The sequence below is a fragment of the Haematobia irritans genome, chromosome 1 (assembly GCF_050003625.1).
Source record: "Haematobia irritans isolate KBUSLIRL chromosome 1, ASM5000362v1, whole genome shotgun sequence".
Taxonomy (NCBI): Eukaryota; Metazoa; Arthropoda; class Insecta; order Diptera; family Muscidae; genus Haematobia; species Haematobia irritans.
In genome coordinates this window covers 41,472,112-41,485,040 of record NC_134397.1, presented here as the reverse complement: position 1 = coordinate 41,485,040, position 12,929 = coordinate 41,472,112, and the positions used below count along the sequence as shown (strand labels likewise).

General features: G+C 37.1%; 1 protein-coding gene across 1 annotated transcript; it reads left to right on the top strand.

The window, feature by feature from the left end:
* The first annotated feature begins 5,657 nt into the window (after window positions 1-5,657).
* Abcd1 (ATP binding cassette subfamily D) lies at window positions 5,658-8,893 on the top strand. Its single transcript, XM_075290006.1, has one exon. It carries the CDS (start codon window positions 6,090-6,092, stop codon window positions 8,232-8,234), a length of 2,145 nt encoding a protein of 714 aa, XP_075146121.1. The 5' UTR covers window positions 5,658-6,089; the 3' UTR covers window positions 8,235-8,893.
* The last annotated feature ends 4,036 nt before the right edge of the window (window positions 8,894-12,929 follow it).

The window sequence follows — 12,929 nt, the reverse complement described above, 5'->3', positions numbered from 1 at the left end:
TTAAAGGTATGGAATTAAAGTTATCACAAATATAAACTTCTTAAGTCTAAAGAAAAAAAATACAAAATTTTATAATTTTCAATAAAAAACTACTCTTGCAATTATTATTAATATATTTTTTTTTATTGTTATTATTATTTTTATTTTTGTATTTTTTTTTTTTTTTTTTTTTTTTTTTTATTTATTTTTAATCGTTTTCTTTTAAATCAATATTACTATTGCGAAAAAATATATATATTTAAAGCTTTTATTGTCGTCTTCAGTGACACCTACTCTTAAGTACAATATGGTTTTATTTTTGGTATTTTTTTTATTATTATTATTTTTTATTTTTTTATTTTATTTTATTTTATTTTTTTTTTTTTTTAATTATTATTATTTTTTTTTTTTTTTATTTATTTATTTTTTTTTTTATCCTATTAAAAAATAACATTATGATAATCAGATTATAGTGACTAGGATTTTATATATATAAATATGGTATATGTTAGTCCAAATCTTGACAGTATTGCAGAAGATGCTTGCGGTATGTGGCATTTGTACTATTAAATACCCTTAAAGTGCTGGGAAGGGCATTGAACAGTCTAGCCGTTCGTACTGTGAATGAATGTCCCAAATAAGGTCCCACTCGAGGTATAACAAGTTGATTGGCTCGTACAGAGTGACAGAATGTAAACATATTGTAAAGGAAAGACGGGTTGCGACTACGGAAAAATTTATAGAATGTCAAGAGTAAGCGAAAGTTAACAAAGTTCGAAAATGATGAACCAATAAAGCGACGGACAAATGGTGAAATATGGTCATACAATCTGCATGAATATATAAAGCGGACTGCTTGATTAAACGCGGAGTTTACTCTCCTCATGATGATGTCGGATGTGCCAGAATAGACCTCTAAACAATAGATAATGTTTGGCATAATAAGAGCATGGACCAGTCTTTCCCTTACAAATCGAGGTAGCACTAGGTCTATGTTGTAGAGCTGGCGAATGCCACAAACCGTGCGGGCAACCACATTATCAATGTGTTCCTCAAATGTCAATCTATCATCTATAACAATGCCCAGACATCTCAAGCTGTGGACAAAGTCTATTGGTATCCCATTGTAACATATAGGCAGGTCAACAGTATGTCGCGGTGAGAACAGTAGTGCTTTGGTCTTTGAAGCATTCACGCTAAGTCCATTAGACACCATCCACCGTCCTAAGGACTGTAGTGTAGAATCAACAATGTTCCGTAGCACATCTGTGTAGGTGTAACTTCCGCTGAAAAGAAGCGCAACATCATCTGCATATGCATATGGAATACAGAAACTACCTATATCATAAAATAAATCATTTATAAAAATAATAAAAAGGAGCGGTCCAAGGACCGATCCTTGAGGCACGCCACTTTTCACAGGGAGAACAAGGGATGATGAGCCATTCACGTGAACATACTGCCTCCGGTCAACAAGGTACGAGTAAACAAGTTTACAAGCATTCCTCCCAAAACCATATCTCCCTGATAATTTCGAAATAAGTTTATAATAATCTACTCTATCGAAGGCTTTCTCTAAGTCTAGAGAAAGAAGAACACTAAATCGATTGTTGGCAAGAGTGTGTCTAACGGAATCGGTTAAACCCAGAAGGAGTGCCGATGTACTTCGACCGCTCCTAAAACCACACTGACAATCATGTAGAAGAGACCTATTCTCAATATACGTAAGAATCTGACTTTTCAGTACGTTCTCAACCACCTTCGATAGGACCGGAAGGAGAGCAATGGGTCTGAAATCCCCCGATTGATTCCCTTTTTTTCTAATCGGAGTTATCTTTGCAGTTTTCCAGCATATAGGAAATGTTGAGGTCATTATAATTGTATTAACAATACAAAGGAATTCATTTGTGATGTATGGAAAGACAATCTTAAAAAAATGAAGTGGGAACCCATCAGTTCCAGCAACATTGGATTTTATAGCCCGAAAAGCATCTATTAGCTCCGTAGAATCAATGCAGCGAAAGGAAAACCCGATGTCATCACAGTCCCTTAGAAAATCCTCCACATTATCGCAAACCGGGATCTGATTGTCAGCAAATGACTCATTCATATGGTTCAGAGTATCTACACCAAAATCACTGCCAAGATGTCTGTCCGACCCGTTACCAACTCCATTCTCCTTCACAATTCTCCAAAGAGATTTCGAGTCCCTTATATCACCAAACAATCGATGATGCATACGTCTCTTAATACTCCTCTTGACAGCCTTAGTTCGGTTTCGGTGTCTGCAATATACTCTCCAGTTACGATCGTTTCTCTCATCGAGATAGGCCCTATATGCCAAATCAGCCATAGATTGATGATGTCGAATAACAGCACTATTTATCCAATTATCTCTAGAATAATGTACTTTCTTTGTCTTCTTTTTAAAAAAAGAATGTACAATGTCCAAACCCCGGACAAAAATGTGCAGTTGTTCATTGACGTCTGCCGAATTATAAATACCAGAAAAATCTGTCGACATTATCCTATCATGCAATTCGCTACTGTTGAAATCCGCGTAATCAACAAATTCATAGAATTCGTCATGACGCCGAACAGGAACATTTATAGAAATATAGACGAAGGCATGTTTGGAAATGCTTGGACATATGACCTGATCCGAATGAACAATGCGTTGTGGGAGCGATGTCATGAAAAAATCTATCAAAGACGATGACTGATGGTATGGATCGAAATGTGTTGGGCGGTTGTTATGATGAATAGCAAGACCGAGCCTAGTACAACTGCGTCTAACATTAACCGAGATTCGCGTATCAAATAAGTTACTATTAAAGTCACCCATGAGAACAATGCTCCGATAACGAGCCAATAGACAAGATACCTCGTCTTCAAATGCCTGGAAATCACCAGTGGGCAAATATACTACCCCAACCAGGAAAGTCTCGGTATGAGTAGCTATTTCACAAAACAGACATTCCACTGTACCGTAGCTACAATTTGAATAAACAATTTTATGAGACAACTTCTTAGAGATTAATAACCCGACTCCCCCCCCTCTTCTGTCTGGCCGATCGTTCCTACAAAAGGAATAACCTGAAAAATTAGCGGCACTAGTTAGTATATTAGGCTTTAGCCAGGTTTCCGAAATACCGACAATATCTAACAAGCTATCTTCCACAATATTTCTAATTTCAGACAATTTTGATGATGATGGATTAATACATAAACTCTGAGAGTTGAAGTGCATGACATTCAAATTTGCACTATATGAGGCTAATTGAGATCTTATTATCTGATTATCATGAACAATGTTTCCAATATTTCTAATATTCATCATTACAAAAAATAAGAATGTTAATTGATTGGCAAGATTTATATCCGTATAAGAAAACTTTTGACATAGACATTGTAGTGTCCAGAAAATAAATTAAAGAAAAGAAAAAATGATATTATAGACTTTACATCCTACAAGACTAGCAAGATAAAAACTACTATATAGGCTTTAATACGTACAAGAACATAACATACAATTCGATGCAGTATAGTGGCACTCGTGGCCGAAGAATTATTGCGCTTGAAAATCATGTGTAGCCAAGCCAGAAGTTGTAGTTACACTGCTACCGTTACACAAAGGTGACACAGAACAATCTAGGAGCTCCGCACACGCAGCAATGTCGACATCAGCGGAAGTATGGTCGGATTTTGTTATAGTGACTGTGGGTCTATCAGCATTATAAAGCTTGTACGCAAGAATTTTGCCTTGTCGCTTTAATTTACGACAGAGAAACAATAATTCTGATGCTGATTGTTGTAGATGGTCATTAAGGTACACCATTTTCCTTACGTCGCTACCATTAATATCACAAAGCCTCAGACCATTGCCTTTATGGTAATTACACATAATGCAGTCCCTGGTGTAAACTGAATTAAACTTAACCAGTACAGATTTGCCTTTGGCCATGTAGCAACAATGCTGAATATCTTTTGTGCTCAGTTCTACGTTGCATAGTGCAGCAATCTTAAGAATCGGATTTCGCAAGTCGTCTATACCATCAGGAAGACCGTTTATTATTATATCGGCTCGGTTTAATCTCCTTCTCTGAATGTCATTTTGCGATTCTATTTCGTTAATTTTTCGGCTGTACATTGACTCAAATTGTTTTGTTACCGCAAAGCAGTTTTGTAAATCCTCCTCTATTGTGTGAATTTTTGTGTCCATGCGACCTATGGCACTATCGATGTTGTCTTTAATTTCATTCAGTTGTCTCTGCAGGTCAGTTTGAAATGCCTCCTGCTGCCTGACAATAGAGGACGAAAAGTCAGCAAACTTAGCATGCAGCTCTTCAGTGAGTTTTTTAGCAACTCCAGTTGATTCGCTCGCATCGTTTTTGGTAGATGATGATTTATTTGAGCATGACTGGCATCTAAAGTGAAACATTTTGCGCTTGTGCAAAAAAGAATGCTGTTCCTTTGTAATTTTTAAGCATACACTATGATAGTAGTCGTCACACAAATAACATCCTATGCTGTTTTCATTGCGCCGAATGCGAACATCGCATTTGGGACAAACATATACCTTTGCGGTAGCAGCCATTATATAGAAAAAGAAAATAGTTAATCCGTACGAAAACGATATCCGTGTATCCAATAACTATAATTTTATTTGAACGATCAGTAAGTTGCTGGTGTCAAATGTTTTGGTGTCTTAAAGCGCCAAAAATTATTTACATTTCTTCTTCTTCTTAAGTGTTTGCTGTGTTAATATTTTGCATCAATCTTTACAGAAGATTTTATTGTTTTTTGGGCGGAGAAAATACAATACTCCAATATTATTTTGTGCAATGTATTCACTACAGTATTTTTTTTAGTTATTTTAACTACTATTGTTTGTTTTTCTTTTTGTTTCTTTAATAAATTTCTGGAGCACGGATTTTGTACTAGTTATCCATTTCAGGGTTGCCAAATATTAAGACAAGACCAAAAGAGAATATTTGCAAAGCGATCATAATAATTAACAAAGCTTTTATAAGTATACGGCAGCGCTTCTAGTGCAGAATAGTGGTAAAACTCAATCAACATCGGTTCTCTATTATCAATTTAAAAAAGCGAATAACAAAAATAGGATTTTTCTGCGAAATGAGAAGCAAGTTTAGACTTTCACTTTACATGTCCATGGGTATTGGTATTTAATACCAATTTTCTTTGTATATTAGATACTTTCTAAATATAATATTCATCTAGCTCCAAGTACTTAATCGCTTTATCTCCATTCCACCATTTTTACAACTAAATGGGTAAAGCTGTTTTAGCTCTCAACGTTTCCCATGTAGATTATGGTCAATAATAACAAGAAAATGTATAATCATTGAATGGATTGTGCTACTTACTATTCGCTCACTACATTTAATCGTGTTCTATAGTCAAATAATGTCTAATAAACTGAAAGAGTTTCAAGTTAGCAGCAGATAAAGATTGAAAAGTATATGTACATATATATTCTCAGTGAGATTTTTGTTGTTTTCTAGACAAAGACTATGTACACATCATTAGAGTACACGTACAACATCTCTTGATGTATGTATGTTTGTATTCTTTCATATCAACCTTTGGTTCGATCTTTAAACTATTTTTTGCGCAATTAACTTAAGCTGGTAGTATTTGCTCGGAAGAGACTGTCGTGTGGCGTTTCCTTCTGCTACTGTCACCGTTGCCGCTTGTGCAGTGCTGCTGCGTTTCGTTGCGAAGGTTCTGAAATCCAATCCATGGAAATCCAACGGGCAATCGCCTAAGTGTTTCAGTTTGTGGTGGGTGGTGAACGGGTCAAGTAGTGCGTAGTGGTGCCCAAAAATCAAACAAAAAAATATATAAACAAAACATTAAAAAAAATACGAAACACAAAAGAAACGAAAGAAGTAAAAAAAAAAACAAAAGCAAAAAGAACAACAAAAGATACAAAATTCAATTAAATAAGAGAGGACCAATAACAACGTATGTTTCTGGAGACTGGTTTCTTTCTGGTTGCTTTGTGGAAGTTGACGGAATTTTGTAAGCATTGCAACATTTCCGAATAAGCGCAACGAACTAAATTGCGAAAATCAACATAAAAAATGGTGGTGCTTTCGAAACTATCCGATAAAATCGACCAGCTGGGCGTACCAAAGCCCGTAATAGCCCATGCTCTGGTTGGTGCTGCTGTAATGGCCTGGTCCCTGAAAATGGTTGTTCCGATTCTAATAAAAAATCAGCGAAAAAATGAAAACGTCAAAAAGGTGGGCCTACAGACACAAGTAAGCGACGAGGAGGAATCAAAATTAGCCGAAGCTGAAAAGCTTTTGGTTGCACAGAATTTAAAGAATAATAAAAAGGCAAACGAGCCTGGATTGAACAAAGAATTTTTCAAGCAACTTAAGGAAATGATTAAGATAATGATTCCCAAGCTGGCCAGCTATGAGACTGGTTTATTGGGTGTCCACACATTGTGCCTTATCTCGCGTACTTTCCTTAGTATCTATGTAGCCCAACTAGAAGGAACTATAGTCAAATACATTGTACGCAAAGATGTAAAACAATTCGCCCTAGTGCTGTTGAAATGGTTCGGTATTGCAATTCCAGCTACATTTGTCAATTCTATGATTCGTTTTCTTGAAAGTAAATTGGCTTTAGCTTTTAGAACACGTTTGGTGCGTCATGCTTACCGTTTGTATTTCAAAAATCAAAATTACTATCGAGTCTCCAATTTGGATGGGCGTATTGAAAATGCAGATCATCGTCTTACAGAGGATATCAATGTATTTGCGACCTCCATAGCTCATTTATATGGTAGTGTCACAAAACCTTGCTTTGATCTAATGCTCATTGGGTTGTCGCTCATGCGTTCCTCACAAAAAATGGAATCCAACATTTTCTCAGGACCTCTATTGTCTGGTTCTGTTATTGTGTTATCGGCTCACATTATGCGTGTAGTATCACCTAAATTTGGTCAACTAGTATCGGAGGAAGCCAATCGCTATGGTTATTTGAGACATATACATTCTCGTATTATAACCAATGCCGAAGAAATTGCATTTTATGGTGGTCACAAAGTGGAATTACAGCAATTGAGACAAGCATATAATCGACTTGTCAAACAAATGAACAATATATTTACCCAAAAACTGTGGTTTGTTATGCTGGAACAGTTCTTCATGAAATATGTGTGGTCTGGTACCGGTATGGTGATGGTGTCCTTGCCTATTTTGACTGGATCTGCTGGGTCAGCCCAAAAGTCAGTGTCCTCAGCTACCAATGAGTCAATGGTTAGTGAACGTACGCAGTATTTGACTACCGCACGTAATTTGCTGATTTCTGCCTCGGATGCCATTGAACGTTTGATGTCCTCCTACAAAGAAATTGTGGCCTTGGCCGGTTACACTAGCCGTGTTGCAGGCATGTTTGAAGTATTTGAACAAACGGCCCAAGGTATTTACAGTAAGACAACAGTGGCCAAAAGTAACGAGACTGACGGCCTTATTGAATATCAAAATGGTCTGCCAGTGGCCAAGGGTCGTATTATATATTCCAGTCCTGATAGTACTACAATTTCCTTGCGATCAGTCCCCGTAGTAACACCTAATTGTGATGTTGTGGTACCCTGCTTGAATTTGGATATTGAGCCAGGCATGCATTTGTTAATCACAGGGCCCAATGGTTGTGGCAAATCAAGTTTATTCCGTATTTTGAGCGGTCTTTGGCCAATATATGCTGGAGAATTGCACATACCCAAACCGGTGGAGGAGAAACCCTGTATGTTCTATATACCCCAGCGACCATACATGTCTATTGGCTCTTTATGTGATCAAATCATTTATCCCGACAGTCGAGAGGATATGGTGCGTAAGGGTATTACCCAAGATGAGCTGAGAAGTATTATGAAAATGGTCACTCTAGAGCACATAGTGGAAAGGGATGGTTTTGATGTGGTTCGAGATTGGAAAGATATTCTATCGGGCGGTGAAAAACAACGTATGGCTGTTGCTCGTTTGTTCTATCATAAACCCAAGTATGCTTTACTCGATGAATGTACCAGTGCCGTTTCCATAGATGTTGAGAGTAATATGTACGAAAGTGCTAAGGCTATGGGTATTACATTACTAACAATTACACACCGTCCTACCCTCTGGAAATTCCACACCCATATATTGGAATTTGATGGAATGGGCGGATGGACATTCCGCCAAATGCAACCGGACGAAAAGCAAAAGCAGTATAATTAGAAAGTTAATGAATATACGTTTTAGTTGTGTGGTTTGTTCTAATACAAACTCCCAAGTATAGAAGTATTTTATACCCAAAGCCCCTTCAACATTTGTAATTCTGTTTTTATTTTATATCTACCACAGGACTCCAGACTAATCTTAATGAATATTTAAGATCCTATGTCAGAAAGCTCCTTCAAAAAATGTTTTATTGATATTGATTGATTTGTTTGTATATTTAATGTAAATAAGTGTATCTTTGATTAGATGTGTTACATGGTTTGATTGATTGTTGTTTGTAATTTAAAAGCGAAGAAAACATGGCTCTAGCACTATATTTTTTTTTTTTTGTATAGAAACGTAATTTTAGATAAAGGATTGTAATCTAATCTGCGATTAATCGTTGTATATATATTAAGAGTACTCTATAACAATAGCCTGGTCAACAACGACCACAAAAATGTCCATACGTATTTTATAAGTTTCCCGAAACCTATCCACGCCAAATTTGCGATTATGATTAGAAGAGCAAAAAAAAAACAAAAATTACGAATTGATAAGATTGTAAACTTTGACCAAAGAATACGATTTCGTTTTACTAAGCCCACATGTTTTTTGTGATTAAATACCCTTAAAACAAAAATAAAAATTGAATTTACACCTTAGTATTACTTAAATCAATGTAGAACTTTCTTTTCATGGTATACAAAACAGGAAAGTTCATTTTTTACTTCCCATTATAGCGATAAAGTTTAACGGTCACTAAATGGAGCTTTAGTGTTCCATATAATCGTTGCAAAAACAAAACAATTCATAATTATCAGTCCAATACAACAAGATTACCATAAGCCTATGAGTGAAATGCATATGTTCTCATTGTTTTAGATCAATGACAGTTGATTCGTTGCACAAATTCTCGTTTATTGAATTTGTTAATTTCAGTATGAAGCCAATTATTTTTGCATTTCATATAAAAATTGGGGATGATATATCAGCATATGTACTTATGTATGTATATGTTCAAATACAATTTACCGGTATAATTTCCGATAATTGGAGATATCCGATATTTATTTTATTTCCAACATAAACATTTCCGTACCGCTATAAATTACCAATTGAAGAACTTTTTTAATTGCAATGCCAAAAAAATATCCACATTTCAGATGCTGATCGATATTCCTGTTTCATATTTATTAAATTTGATACACTGACTTCTTAAAGAGACAGAAAAGAGCTTGCAAAAAAAGTAGTTTGAATCCCCAACGTATGGTCCGAGAATAGTGCTAACTTGGATCATCTTCAATGAATTTTACATGGGCTTGTCATAAAGGGTGATACGGTCAAAATTTGGTCAAGGGAAAACGCGTGTAAATCGGTGAAATCGTTTATTTAAAAAACCAAATTAAATTTCTTTTTCAAGTTCAATTAGTATAAAATTCAGGAAAAATATTCAGTTAGGCTTTCGCTTTTCCAAATCCGAATTGCCACCTTGTCCACCTTCTTCGCCGCAGAAAGCAAGTTTGCCTTGAACTGCTGCTCGTCCTTAGCAGTTTTTTGGTCTTCTTTAGGTTCCGCTTGACAATAGCCCAGTATTTCTCAATTGGGCGGAGCTCTGGCGTGTTGGGAGGTTTCTTGTCCTTGGGAACCACCTGCACGTTGTTGGCGGCGTACCACTCCATGGCCTTTTTATCGTAATGGCAAGATGCCAAATCCGGCCAAAACAGTACGGAACAACCGTGTTTCTTCAGGAAAGGCAGCAGACGTTTATTCAAACACTCTTTCGCGTAAATTTCTTGGTTGACAGTCTCGGAAGCTATGAAAATGCTGCTTTTCAAGCCAAAGGTACAGATGGCTTGCCAAACCAGATATTTCTTTGCGAACTTTGACAGTTTTATGTGCTTGAAATATGTGCTACCTTACCCCCTCCTTTTGCCGTATAAAACTCCTGTCCCGGAAGCTGCTTGTAGTCGGCTATGACGTAGGTTTCGTCGTCCATTACCACGCAGTCAAACTTCGTCAGCATCGTCGTGTACAGCCTCCGGGATCGCGCTTTGGCCGTCGTATTTTGTTTATCATCGCGATTTGGAGTCACTACCTTCTTGTAAGTCGATAGTCCGGCTCGTTTTTTGGCTCGATGCACGGTTGTAGACGATACACCCAGCTTATTTGCGGCATCTCGGATAGAGAGGTTAGGGTTTCGCTTGAAACTACCGGCAACTCTCTTTGTCGTCTCAGCGGCTTCCGGTTTTCGATTTCCCCCGATCCAGACTTCCTGGCTGTCGACAAACGTTCCCCAAACACTTTAATTACATTTGTAACGGTTGATTTGGCAACTTTTAGCGATTTTGCCAGCTTTGCGTGCGAGTATCTGGGATTTTCGCGATGCGCGAGCAAAATTTTGATACGCTGCTCTTCTTGCTTGGACGGCATTTTGACAACTGAAGAGTGAATTCCAAAATCAAAATAGGAGCAACATTCTACACACACACCTTCAAAATGAGGGGTGTTCAGGTTTTTTAAATGCAAAATTGAAAGAAATACGTTAAGTTTATATTGACCAAATTTTGACCGTATCACCCTTTAGGATGGAATACCTCGTTTTCGGATCCTTTGCATTGCTTTAGAAGTTGTGCCTTGGTAGATCATTTGAATGAAAACATGTAAAAAACGAAAAAAATCGAACAGGACTCGTCTGCATCATTGCTTTAAGCAGACATCAACCAAGAATAACTTAAAAAGTATGTTCCAAAATCTCCGGATCTGAATCTCTTGGACTTTTGCATTTGGGGCACTTTGCAGAATAAGGTTTGGTGCACCGTGGTGCAATGGTTAGCATGCCCGCCTTGCATACACAGGGTCACGGGTTCGAATCCAGTTTCGACCAAACACTAAAACGTTTTTCAGCGGTTGATTATCCCACCTCAGTAATGCTGGTGACATTTCTGAGTGTTTCAAAGCTTCTCTTCGGACTCGGCTATAAAAAGGAGGACCCTTGTCATTGAGCTTAACATAGAATTGGGCAGCACTCAGTGTGGTTTCACAATGGACTGAATAGTGTAAGTGAGCCTAAAATATCGGTCTGCCACTATACCTAACCTAACCTAACCTAAGGTTGGCCCTAAAAAAATACAAAAGTGTCATCAAATCTACCTCAGTGCCACTTTCAGGCTTTGTTGAACTAATCTGATTCTAAAATTTGACGTTTTTTCCCATATTTTTTGTTTATGAACAATAAAAAAATTGATAAAAACAAAGCGCTTTACTTTGTTGCATTACATATAAACCACCCTTTAAATAGTACCATATTACCACACATAAACCGATCTTGTCGTTGTAACAGTTTATTGTGATTTCATTCATTTTTCTGTTATACGCTTTGGTACTTCAGCTTGTAGCCAGATCGAGGAACTCTGCGACTAAGGTGGGGTGTGTCCATAGTGATCTGGTGGTATGTCGGGTTGGTTTAGCTGGGCAAGAGAAAAGAAGACGCGTGTCATGTGGCCCTTGGTTGCAAATTGGACATACATACGTCAGCTACGCTGCTATCAATCACTGATAGGTAGGAATTGAGGCGGCTGCACTTGCCTGATCTTAATTGGGGTAAACCTACTCTAGTCTGCAGTGGGGGGTCACTTTCCTTCGGTACTAATGGCGGTGGTCGGACTCCGAGAACAGGATTAACCTTGTAGCTTCTCACCGCTTCAGCTACAGTGTCCTCATGAATCCTGTTCAAACCTACCTGGTACGTTGCTGAATCTACAGGCTCTCTTTCGTATTGCTGGATCTCGCGCTCTAGATTAAAGGCGTGCGCGTGAGTGAAATTTCACTCACACACATTCACGAAGTCAAATATTTATTTACGCACGCTCAAGCACGATACGTGTGGTAGCCAATCCCACTCACGCACATTCACGACAATTCACGTGACTCACGACAAATTCACGAGACTCACGACATTTTCCAAACGGGAATGAGCAAGGGTAACAAAATTCATAAATAAAATATAGTTCGACAGCTAAATCAATTTCAGTTAACATACGAGTAAGGCTATGGTCACACTAGGCAAATATTTGACCAAAATGAGTGTCAAACATTTTTCCAGAACCCTTTTTCCAAATATCTGGATAAGGTTTTTGGAAAATATTCCTTCAATGATGAAAGATATCCAATATGAGCTAAAAATATCGGTTGGTTTGGCTGTGGCGACGGATTCTGTTTTGATTTCTATCAAATATTTGCCCAGTGTGACCATAGCATAAGAATTAAATCTTGATTTTTTTCGCGAGCGTGATTTTGCAGAGATTTTATTCACGCACATTCACGAACCGATTTGATTACTCACACCCAGAAAAAAGTGACCCCTTCTTTAAGTTAAAATGAACTCATTGTGAAGAAAGTTGAACTTCGTATAGCGCCAAAGACATTTTTATTTGTTTGAACGATGTGATTTTCGTAGAAATTAGGTATAATGCATTCCATATATTAGTTAACGTTTTCCTATATTTATGTACCACTATACTACAGAATGAAAAAATTTAACTGATTTGAATTCATATATGGAATGATTTTATTGAAAATGTTTCATTCATTTGGACAAATCTTACACATTTGTGGTAAAACTTTTACTTCATAATTAGAACTGCTTACCTTCGTTTTTAAATACAATTTTATTTATTTATATAGGCAATTTTTTCTCCAATAAAATACACG

Coding starts and splice junctions, on each gene's coding strand:
- Abcd1 (XM_075290006.1), top strand. CDS start 6,090: ATGGTGGTGCTTTCGAAACTATCCGATAAAATCGACCAGCTGGGCGTA.